The 12,929-nt window shown below is 41.7% G+C and overlaps 1 protein-coding gene across 2 annotated transcripts in view; it reads left to right on the top strand.

The window, feature by feature from the left end:
- Window positions 1-12,929, top strand: part of snx29 (sorting nexin 29) — a 183,218-nt gene that overhangs the window by 88,627 nt on the left and 81,662 nt on the right. For both annotated transcript variants that reach the window (XM_078280045.1, XM_078280046.1), the window contains exon 15: window positions 4,322-4,428. In XM_078280045.1, coding sequence (XP_078136171.1) covers window positions 4,322-4,428 — 107 coding nt within the window. The remainder of the gene's footprint in view (window positions 1-4,321; window positions 4,429-12,929) is intronic.

Below are 12,929 nucleotides of genomic sequence, written 5' to 3'. Positions count from 1 at the left end.
GGGAGAAGGAATATATGTAATAAGATTTTTTTTTTTTTTTTTTTAGGTAATTCAACTTTTTTTGTGTGAAAATGATATTGGACACACATTCTTCCCAGCAGCGTGTTTTTATATGTCTTTTTATATTTCTGGATGGCAGTTCCCGTACAGTGGAGCAGAGGATGACATCTGTCTCAGGCCAGATGTGACCCTCATAGTTTGTAGCCTCATTGGAAATGGGAAAACATTGTTAGAAAAAGCAAGTGAAATACGTTTGTCTAGTAAGTATTTGGCACGAGGGTCTGAGAATAAAGGGTGTTGTATGTTTTAATTTGAACATTCAGTCCAGTTTCTGGGAAATTCCTCTCAGTGTGGATATGCAGCCACTGGCCTGTGTGTGTCCGTCCCTCAGTGGACTTCCCCGCTAAACTGGCTCATTTATCTCACACAACATGTGATCATTAGAGAGGCATCTCTGGAGAGCCACACACTCAGGTGAAAACCCAGGGGGATGCACACTTCTGGGAATGGGACAGTGCTGCTCAACACACACACACACACACACACACACACACACACATTTGCACATGCAATGAAGCATATTTCTCATATGCAGCTCAACACATTTGATGTTTTCCACACAAACAGACAGACAGACAGACAGACAGACACACACACACACACACACGCATAGATGCATGCACACGCACTCACACACACATGTACTAGGGAATGATGCTCAGTTAGGTTTGTTATGACAGAGCAGCTGTCTGCCCAATTTCCTAGAGTCAGGAACATCTGTGTGCCCCCTTCTCGCTCTAATCCCACCGCCACACACACACACACACACACACACACACACACACACACACACACACACACACACTTCTCCCTCTCGCTCTCTCGTTAGCCCACACACCCTGTATATGTTTCATTATTAAGAGCCTATCAATGTGACAGGTAGCACAAATTCAACTTACTGTAAGGGGCAAAACAACTTCAGAGCTGAGGCAAATTGGTACCGTAAGAGCAACCGTCAGCAATCCTGTGTGTGTGTGTGTGTTTGTGTGTGTGTGTTCAAGTTTTTGTTTCCCACTTGTATGCTTTTTTTCCCATTTTTGTGTATGTTTCTTCTTATGTTCCTCTCTCACTGGCGAAGTTCATATTTTTGTAGTATTTACAGTTTGTATATATTTACATTGTGTGTGTGTGTGTGTGTGTACAGTAGTTGTCTAGGCTATAAGGCTGCTGACTGAGGTATACACTACAGTGCTATTGGTGGGCCAAAGATAAGCTTGGGGATTGCTGTGATGCTGGGCCCTTTGCAGGAGCCACGATAATGCATTTCTGTCAGCCTCTGTATATGTGTGTTTGACACTGTGTGTGTGTGTGTGTGTAATTCTTGCTGTGGCAGTAATTGTAGTTTGTAGCATGACAGAACTTTGTCAGTTTGGTTTGAGGTCTGTATCTCTGTACATGTATTCTACAGATATGAGATTCTATGGAAGGGTCTAAACTAATACAAAAACAATAAATCAATATGCTGAACTCAGTTTAAAATAAGTAATTTGCAATTTTTTTTAAATTAATCAAATAAAAATACTAAAGACTTTTCAACTGTGGGACCAGAGTCTGCTTCTAAACTTTCATTTTTCAAATAAGGGGTGACAAAAATACCAAAACGAATAATCTTGAACCCACATAAACCCACTTTGTCTTTTTTTGGAGGGACAGGGATCTTTAGGGGGAGATAGCAGGTCAACAGTATATGCCACATAGAAGTGGTAACATCATCTGAAGGCTGGGAACCCGAAGATTAATCTGAGATGCAGCTCAGCACGGTGTGTCTAGTTTTTCTAGTCTTAAATCTGTAATAAACATTGCGTTTTGGTTAGAGCCTGCTCAATTTTGAAGGTTTGTAAGGGCTTAGAACATTATGATTGAAGTGAATTGAATATGATACCCATTATCAGACTCTGTTATGTCTCGTAAGTTGTTGCAGCCATTTCTGGGTTTATACCATTTGTTAAACAGATTTGGTGCAACATTTAACAATTTCTTACCACTTAAGAATTGATAAAAAAAAATGGACAGAAATCCCTCCAAAATACCACATTTAGACACCAAGGGGCCCCATCCTGCACCGGCGCAGCGCAAAGCCCGACACAACTGTCTTTGCTAGTTTAAGACCGACGCAGTTGTCAATTTCCCATCCAGCAACAAAAACCTGTTCTGAAGTCAATAGCGCAGTATTTCATTGTTAATTTAATAGCAAATTGGTAAACTGCGCCTAGGCTTATGCACAGCGCGCACACGCTATGTTTGTAAACGCACACACAGGGACGGCAGCACACAGACATGCAAAAGATTAAAAATAAAAATATTACAATGTGAAATAGTATTATGATATAATCTGCTTGCGCACTTTCACTTCGAGCAGATCAGTTTCTTCTCCTGAAAATCTCTCCTTCCTGCTCAGCAAATCCTCCATCATAATAGCAATGCGCCAAGGTACAAACGCGCCTGGCTTTTAAAGGGAATGGGAGAGGACACTCTGATTGGTTTATTGCATGTTACGCCCAAAACACACCTATGATTAATTAAGACATTAAATACAACCCTTTTGAACCATGCGTCTGGCACACGGACCATTTTTCCGCCGTTTAATCAGCAAAACTGGATTCGTACACGCCCTAAATGCACCTGCGTCAGGCGCTTCACGCCGTGCGCTTAGATCGATTAAATAGGGCCCCAAGACTTTGAAGAACACCATAGTAAAATCCATGCTGTGGTTTGGCATCAAAAACGTTTGAGATTCCTGTGAGAATTGCATTTTTTGCCGACTGGATGGCGAGCACTTCTGTTCTGGAAATCCCCTTGTTGTCAATATACCTAGGATTTGATCCGGCCCTTCTCCCCTTTCCCTCATGCTGATTTGGCCTTTCAGTAGAACTCAAAAGATAAAAGACATGCAAACATTATCTGAGATATAATGTGCAATAAATGGACAAATGGACAAGAAGTCTCATGAGGAAGTATAATCTATTAGTCTGAGAATGCACATATACAGTTTGTGTGTGTGTGTGTGTGTGTGTGTGTGTGTGTGTGCGCGCGCGTGCGCAGTCCACTGGGCTGACTTTATCCAACAGTGCTTTTATTTTTGTACCTATTGATTCTCAACAGTTTTTCCCCTACGGTCCCATCTATTTGGAACTACAATGAGCTGGCCTCCTTCATCAATACCTGCCTCACTCTGTCTAGACATTCAGCCACTTGCTGGGGGGTTCAAAGTTTTCTAATCACAGTCCAACTGTATGCTTTCTAAAACTCCTCCCTGAAGTGCCATGACCACAACTTTATTTGAGCTCTGTGTAGCCTTTGGTCATGCAGAATTCCTCCCTCTGTACTTTATTTCCCTTAGTCTTCTTGTCTCTGCTCATATCTCTCTCCCCGTCTCTCGCCCTCTTCTAGCCTCAGTGTGTTTGTCTAGGTTTTAGCTGTGTACTGTACGGTGGCAGCGAAATAACATTAATTTGCTTTTGCCGAGGCAAAAAAAAACAATTTGTCTCCCGAGCACCCCTCTGCAAGAAGATACAGAGCTCCAACTTCTGCTAAGTTCTGCCATCCTTTGCCGGGTGGAACCCGATTAGTTGAAGTTTATGGCCTCAGAAGTGGCGCTCTAGGCTCCGCCGTGATGACTTCAGCTGGTTAGCGATCTACAGTACAGTAGTGCAAAGAAACAATAAGCTCTGTCTGAACAGAAAGTCAGAATAGAGCAGGCGATGGTGAGAGAAGGGGAGTTTATCATTTTGACAGTAAGAAGAAACGGTAAGAAGTTTTCTCTGAAGGAAAATGTGGGTGTTGTAGCATTTTATTCTGTAAGCGTAAGTGTGTCTCTCTGTGGGTGTGTGTTTGTATGCCTCTACCTGCGTGATAGTATGTTTTTTTTCTTTTTCTTCTATGTGCACGACTCATATCTACTTCAGTGTGTGACGTTAGTTAAATAAAATGGAAATTCATGGCTTTTGCCTTGCTGGTATTGTGTACATTATAGAGATCTGCTGCTCCCTGTGCATTGTTCTCTCGCTGCTGAAACAAAAGCGTCAAACAGCCGCAGGTGTCACAAGTCGCTACAGAAGACGACACCATGTGCATAATTAGCAGAAATGGACTGTTTCTAATTGGCTGTGAGAGGAGTTGTTCCTCGCAGCGTGTGTTATTGACATGTCACAGTATGTGTACGTCTGTGTAAACGTAGCTGCTCTCGCTCTCTCTCTCTCTCTCTCTCTCTCTCTCTCTCTCTCTCTCTCTCTCTCTCTCTCTTTCTCTCTTTCTGCTGCAGCCCTGTCGGTGTTGCGGTCGAGTGAAGAGAAGGCCCCGGTCCCGCAGAATAAGTTCATGGGTGACATCGAGGAGCTGGCCGCCAGCTATGAACGCAAACTCATAGAGGTGAGTGCTGCCTCTTTTTTTATTCTTTGCCGCGTATTAGTTATCAAGGAAGTGCCACAGTTCCGTGTTCCAGATGTTCATTTTCCCCAGGGGATAACCAGTCATCTGAAATTGGAGGGTTGTGTATACATTGCATTTTTAGAAAACTATTTACAGCATATAAAGGAACAGTTCAACATTGTTGGCCAATACTCTTATTCACTTTCTGAGAGTTAGATGAGAAGATTGATATCGCTCTGATTTCTGAATGCTAAATATGATGCTAGAGCCAGCAGGCAATTAGCTTAGCTTAGCATAAAGACTGGAAGCAGGGGAACCAGCTTCTTTGTTGGTTGCCTGTGGGGTTGCAACGGTATGAGATTTACATGATACGATAACTGTCTTAGAAATCAGGGTGTACGGTATTAAACAATTATTATTTTTATTAGCATTATGAGTTACAGTGACCCTGAAAGGAATGAAAACAGAAGGGTTTTTTGGTAGAACAAATCCTTTATTATAATTGAAAAAAAGAAATTCAATACTTTAGATAAGCAAATGTACGCAATATGATAACTGTCAATTTTCATACCACGGTATACCCGCATATTGCTGCAACCCTAGTTGCCTGGCAACCTCATGGTAATGACAAGACTCCAGGTAGACATTGGCCTGCACATAACACACAAAACTTACACTATATAACAAGTTAATTAAAAGTTTTTTTTTAACTTTGGACAGAGCCAGGCTATGCTAACTGCCACACAATGCAACAAAATAGGGTAGAGGCCAATAATCCTGTTTGTTGACAGTAAATTAATTGATATTATGTGCCAATGAATAAGTGATGTCACAGAGCCACTTTGCGCTTTGCAATGAGACATAACTGAACTGATACATTAGCAAGCAAAGAAGAATGATAGAACATGTTTTTTGGCCTTTTGAGAGCTGTGCATTACTCCCCGAGCTACTCCATCTAAATAAAGCAGAGAATTGCACTTTCTGCAGCTGCATTGGTTTACAACTCTTAACAGCATCAAGAGCTCTAATAACTGGACATCCGGCATCATTTTACCAATTGCCTGACAGATGATGGGAGCTGTATCCAGTTTCCTGTTGGATTTACCAATGAGTAAAGACTCCCAGTAAGAGTGCGATCGGCAGAGGAAAATAAAGTCAACATCTGTGTATTCTAATGGGTTGTGAGGTGTGAGGGGCGTCTACATGAATATTTAATCCATGGTTTTATATTTCTTTAATAAGAAATAATTCCGCCTGTGCTTGGCCAAACTATGTTTTCACTTATTTATTCACATGTATGTGTGGTGCATTTTTAATGGTGTTTACTTATTTATTTGTCCATTTGCATGGCTGTCGGTCTCGATTGGGCTTTCACAGCAAGCCTGGACTGGTGCGGGACATAATCGCACCGCAGCTTCTCTGCTGGTCTCAGACCAGCCAGGCTTTGATGGCTTTGTTTAAATCAGACTGTTCTGCAGAACTTAAGGGTTATCCCTATCCCTGATATGTAACAAGTTGTCTATCGGAAAAACTGAAATTGCTAGGCTAGCACTGGCTTCGCCCTAATTATATTAGTAAGTGTCTTAACCACAGAGGAGAGTTTTAGTGTTCAAAATTTTTTCTGAATATACCTGTATTCACTTTCTGTTTGAAACGCTCCGTTTTAGCGCCTCTTTAAGCCCCCGTCCCCAAAAAGCCCAGTCTGCTCTGATTGGTCATCGTTTCCGGGTCTTTCACGTCTGCGTTCTCTGAGTCTCTGCACCGTCATTGCAGCCGGGGAATGACTGTAACGGCACTGTAGTGGCACTTTCTACCTATATACAGTATAGTTCACAACCGTACGAAATCCTGACGGCTCGTTTAAATGTCTGAATACGGGCTTTCAAAGTACAGTAACGACATGGAAATCTCACTTTTTACACTATGGGACCTTTAATATTCAGAGTGTGTATCCACTCAGGGTCAGCAGCGCTACTGTCGGTCCTGGTGTGAGGATTCAGAAATTGTGCAATTTACATGAGTAGCTGTCAACACTCCTAATTCAGCTGTCTCACTTCAGCAACTGAGACAAAATCTGACTCACCAGGTTATTGATTTTTGAAAATGTCACATCGAGCCTTGTTGGATATATATAGGCCTGCCAGACACAAACAAATATTGGACAGGGCTCAGCCTTCATTAACCTGGGAAACATGCCCGTGTTTGTGGCCTAGTTCAGTTTTAAATGAATGATGCTAATGCATTGTATTGACTTTAACTTTTTTTTATATTGGAGCAAAATCTCAAGGTCCTCTATGCTCTTTTCATCCTTTTCTGGTCATGTGACCTGCTAGGCTGTGCACAGGGCAGTAAACTCTCAAGATAAAAGTAAGTTAGTGTGATTGGGTCAACCAATGGCCAATGACTGGGTTGAAGGCAAGGGGTTTTAAACAGAACATTACCCATGTGTGCAGAGTTGGTTTATGCTTTGTAGGACATTGTGCAGGCCCAGGCTATACCCCATGTCCAGCAGACATGGAGCAACATTATTAGTTTCTATCCAGCTGAAGAATGCAAGGCCACGATTCATTCTGCTTTTAGCTTTGTTTGGATCTCCACTAGTCTATATCGACGTTTCAAGTCTGGGATTGTTCCGGTGCCGCCGGACGTCCCTTTTTTTTCGGCTTTATAGCCATCCCCTTCCGTTTTCTTTGTTTTGGCATTCTGAACTCTGGTCGATTTATGATGACTATGGTTACCTGCTCCTCAGATCTCTGCAGGGTAAATCCAGACACCTAGCTAGACTGTCCAATCTGAGTTTTCTGTTGGACGACTAAAACAAATTTTGAACACGTTCCACCCAAACAAGTTTCTTCCCGAGGCTATTTTGCAGGGGCACGTTATTGCACCCGGCGCTTAGCGCTGCCCAAGACGATTGTGATTGGTTTAAAGAAATGCCAGTAAACCAGAGCATGTTTTTCTCCCATCCCGGAATGTTGGGTGGACTCTCCCCTGCAGCGCTGTGTAGGAAGGTCTGGCAATGCAAGACTACATCTCCACCAACTCCTGACGAATAATATCCAGCAGCTCTTTAGCTGCTCAATGCTCCGCTATGTTCACCAGCTAGTTGCTAACTTTGTCTTTCTGCGTGGTAGAGTAAACGTGGTTGATCAAACCTTTTTGGGTGAAAACAGCTGGCAGCGTGGAAGACCAAAATAATGAGCTCAAAAGAGACAACAAACACCCTGAAGAGCTGAGGGGACCTACAGACTTAGGTGATCATTCTCCGTGGGTTTGGTGCAGAACACGATGAGTGGTATAGTATGCATCCTTTCCAATGTATTAAGCATAAATAAAAATGTCACTTAACAGTTGTCCAAGCAGCTGTTAAGTGACATTTTCTGAATCGTTTTGGTTAACTGCCCACTTACAGATTTAGAAACGTTGCTAACTATGCCAGACGTAGGACTCAGTGGTTACCACTGTTGCCTCAAAGCAACGTCTGTGATTTTACCAGCAGGGCCAACTTTGTGAAGTTATAATGTTCTCCCAGTGTGTTTTGGTTTCTGCAGCTCCCCTCTTCCTGTCCAAAGACACACACAGTAGATCAGGTGATTTGTAAATTGTCCGCAGTGCTAATGCGAGTGTGACTTCCTCTCCTCACACTTCCAGTGATCCCAGTGTTCCTTTCTGCCCTCAGGCCACACATTTTCTGTCCCACCGGATTTCTCTTGTTGTTCATTTTTGTAAATTTTTTTTTTTTAATCATCGCCTTCCTTCGTCTTAGCTCACGGAGAACGTAGCGAGATATGCCGCAGTGACTTGAGGAGGAAGCATTTATTTTTACCCTCTGATGACTTCTGGTCCTTCTCTACTCTCTACTGCCGCCTTCTTACTCACTTCTTCGTGCTTCTCGCTCCTTCACTTCTCAGCTGTGATAGCGAGAAAGCGATATAAGGTGTGTTCATGTATGCGTGCACGTATTCACTAGACGTGCAAAGTCATGTTCGCATGAGTGGGATTTCTGACATGAATCTGCATGGATGTCTGATCTAAGTGGGTTTCAAAAGCTATTAGAGTGGGAGGCCACTTTAACATATCCCAATAGACCGGTGCTTGTCTGAAATCAAAGGAAAGGAATGAAATGAGGAATAAAGACATTGAGTAAAAGATTGACGGATGCAGAGAGAGAGAGCGAGAGAGAGAGAGAGAGCAAAACAAAAAGGGAAGCAAGTGAAATTACAACAACTCGGGGGGGATGGAGGCATACGCATTTTAATTTGTGGTGGTTTTCATTGTTTGTGAGTAATAAAAACAAATTACATAATGCAGTTAACATGTCCACTGAGGTTTCTGAAAAAACAGCAAAACTGCCTGACATTGATCTCAGGCTCGAGTGATAAGGAAAAGGTGGGCGGGTGGTGATGTAACACATCCTCTTATCAGCGCACGCAAGCTGTTGGTGTCAGGCTGAAGGTGTACAGTACAGAAGCACCTCCCTGAACTTATTGTCCTGAGAAATATTCCCACTCACTAGCATGTGACTGTTTATTTATAATTACATTTTTAATCAGTTATAAAACTAAAATGATAACTGCATTGGCATTTGGTTATTATTATTGTGTCATGCCCTTTGTCATAGAGGATGTCAGGGTGTTGTCAATATTGTCATCGTCAATGTCTTTCAGTTGTTACGGCTCAGAATACATTTCCAATATAATTAAAGCAGCCACAGTCTGGGTTGCTGAGAATAATGAAGAAGGGAGTCCTAGAGGAGGAATATTTTTTTCAGCCGTGTTTTTTTAAGATGAAACAGAGATGAAGGTAAAGGCTTACCTCTCCTCAGGCACATTATCAAACTCACTTGGAATTTTTGAAGCCATTTCGGGGTGTTGCGAAATGAGATATTCAAGGACTCCTCTCGAGTAAAGTCAGGGTTGTGTTTAAAAAAAAAAAAAAAAAAAGTCATTTAAATCTTTTGTAGAACTTTTCAAGAACTAAACTGCTAGTTTAAAAAACAAAGTGAAGTTCAAGGAAAAGCTGGCAAAAAAAAGACTGTATGTCTGACTGAATGCAACTATGAATATACTATACAGCTTAAAGCTGTAATCGGGCCTTAAAAGTTAGGCCCGACAGAATTCGGCCCGAGCCCGACAAGTATATTTTGATTGACAGCTTTTTAAAAGCCCGAACCCATTTACAGCCCAACATTATTCAAATGTGCGCACGCACACAGCTCTTTTCTTTCTGTCGTACTTTAACAGAATGTCGCATCTTTTGCATTTCACATAACCCACTGGGTCATTATTCTCATTATGCACATGGTCAAAAATTTTCCACACCTCAGACTTTGCTTTCTTTGCCGGTGCAACCAAAACGTAATCGCCAGAGACCAGCCTCCGTTTCACCTCCTCAGCATCCATTTTCGCGCTAATCAAAACACATCACCTGACCTCTCATTTACCTCTCATTCACGCGGAGCGCAAGCCTGAGCCCGTGTAAAATGATAGAAATTAAGACCGAACCCGTCGGGTCCCGTTGGGTCCTGACGGGTTTGGTCGGGCAAAGATCTTCAGCTCTAATACAACTACATACACGTATACAGGACAACCACCTGCAACCACGTCCCATATGCGGTGCCGTACTTAGGTCAGGTGACAACCTTTTCAGCTTTGATTGTGCTTATGAAGGCATGACGGTTTTCAGGGGCTTTAAAGAAACATGAAGTAGTTTGTATGACTTTTATCAATCTGTCGATGACCATCACATTGCCCAACTCTAAAGCCATGTTTCCACTGAATGTTACGGCTCTGCTGGACATGGCTCACTTCTTTGGTACCAGTACTTTTCTCTTTTCGTTTTCCACTACGGATAGATAGAAATTTGCTGTCCCAATTGACTGTAGCTTGGCTATTTAAGCCCAGGTTTGTGCAGGATTTCCTGTGTCGCTTCAGTGACGGTTCTCTCTGACCAATCAGTGGTCTGCAGTGTTTTAACTCCACCTACTACATTGGCTCAGCTCGCCTGGAACCTCGACCAAGGTGATACCAAAAAAAAGGTACCAGGTACTAATCACAACTTTTGCTAACCGAAACAGAGCAGGTCAAGTGAAGCCGTACCATGCAGCGGAAAAGCGGCTTAAGATACAGGTAACTCTAGTACAGGCACATTTTTAATGGAATCGGTTAGCCAGAAATCCAATTGCCTGAAGAGAGAATATCACTGTGTAAACTAATACTGTTTGGTAATTTGTCTATTTGGCTTGTGAACAAAATGTGTTACGATGCTTGAATGTGTTAACCATAATACAGGCTGGAAGATGAGTTTCTTAAATGCAGAAATCTTAGCAGTAGGGCTGGGTATCATTCAAAAATATGCAAAACCGGTACAGATGCCAATACCGTGACTTCAATACCGGTTCCTAAACAATACTTTTTTCTATACCAATTTTATAAAACAAAACAAAAATTACAACATTACACATTACGGCACAAATCTTTTTATTTATTTTTCAGCTCTTACTACGTGAGCCCCGTCTCTGTGCGCAACGTAGAGTTTTTCCTGCCTGCCTCTATGACGTGTAACATTAGACAGCCAATCACAAACATTATTAGATCTTGGTAGAAGCATGCTGCGTGCTTATTGGCTCACTGACACTGATGAGATTTACTCCTTAGTTATTGAAATTGGTTTTTGAATGACGAGCCATTTTTCGATAACCGATACTTTAGAGCACATGTGTCAAACTCAAGGCCCGTGGGCCAAATCCGGCCCCTCGCAAATTTTGATCCGGCCCGCATATCAATTTATGTTCACAATAGATTTTGGCCCGCCTAGATGTGAGCCAAACCAAAAAGACTGGAAACTGTTTTACAGACTGCAGTTGTGCGACACTCAAAGCAGAATTTGGCAGATTTGCTGACTTTGAGGCTCAGAAATTGCCATAGAACCAGAGAGTTTACATATTCAGGCTGTGAAACAGGTTGCTATATAAAAAAAAAAAAAAAAAATCTTTGATTTGCTAAACTCTATGATGGCTAAGGAACTTTTTTGTTGACTTTTTAGGGCTTTATGTCGACCAAACTGTTAGTGAGAAAGCTACATGAGACAGATAATACAGTCAAAGGTGTTATTCAACTTTTCGGTTGGAAAAAACAGGTCTGGCCCTTAATGTGATTCTCATTTTCCAGTGTGGCCCTTAGTGAAGTTGAGTTCGACACCCCTGCTTTAGAGTCAATTCGGTCGGCACCTAAAAAGTATCAAATTCGGTACCCAGCTATACTCAGCAGCTGTTGTAGAATACCCCTGTCAAACCTATGCAGAGGCATTGTGTTGTGGCAGTACACTCTTACTCAAGACACGTGCAAATGTGAGTCATTAGAAAGTGCTTTCAAAAAGTATTTAATTTAGATTTAGAAGGCAGGTCCTTGTGCCTCAAATTGAGGCCTCATTACATCATACAGTAGTGCTATAAACTAACTTGTCTGTAGCTCAAAGGCTGGATCATCTTAACCCAATTGTTCAGAAGACGTCTGACTCACATGCACTAAACAAACTCTACTACATTAGGAGTCTTGTGACTATGCAGTTACAATTACATCAGATCTTTTTTGTTGTTGTTTTGTTTTCCCATGGTGTATTTCTTTTTTTTTTTATATATATATATATATATCTGCTGTGTTGTATTGATAAGTAGAGCGAGAGTACTTTTGGAGGATAGAGAAGAGATATGGGTCCAAATTTCCAGTGGGATCAGGGATTCTCCCTTTGATCCACAAGCTCATTAATTAACCATAAACAACATCATGAACAAGAGCAACAATTACAAGCCACCTAGTTCAGAGAGGAGATGCAGTAAAAACTTGGAAAAATATGATCAGATATGCCAGTATAATTCCTGCTGTCTTTGCTGTGTAATGCAAGTGACCCTTGAAAAGCCAAAATACTGCATAATGCATGCTATTCTTAGAATAATGCAGGTGAATCTACTTTGAAGTGTTCATACATGATCTGATTACAAAAGCCTCTCTAGGACGTATTACATTTGCTTTTACTTGAACTATTGTAGTAATGTATGCATGCAAGGATTTCTATGTTCAGGTTGGATAAAGTAGCACGCATTTGGATACAATTATACAATGCAATAATGATTTCAGTGTTTCATTTACAATTTGTGGCCATTTAATTCCTGTGTGGATGAATCATTAAAGACCCACAGCGCAGTAAAATCATCTTGCCTGCATTAAAGCTTAATGTTCCTGCTATGTAGCTTGAAGATATGCATGTATGCTAAAGCTTATCTCTGCTACTTTCAGTATTCAGCTCAGTGGGGAAACCACTGCTGGCGTTATGCATGTTACTACTGAAGCTCTGCAGCAGGAATGTACAGTTTCAAAGTCTGTTCAAAACAAGTCAAATTTGATTATCAGACTTTTTTTTTGCCGGCCTTGTAATCTATTCATTAAGTCCCACCCCTTTCAGTTACTTTTGCTCCACCTGTCAATCTTCAGTCACACATAAAC

Source organism: Sander vitreus, chromosome 21 (assembly GCF_031162955.1).
Source record: "Sander vitreus isolate 19-12246 chromosome 21, sanVit1, whole genome shotgun sequence".
Classification (NCBI taxonomy): domain Eukaryota; kingdom Metazoa; phylum Chordata; class Actinopteri; order Perciformes; family Percidae; genus Sander; species Sander vitreus.
Note: the sequence above shows the minus strand (reverse complement) of the source record. Positions and strands in the feature narration are given on the sequence as shown.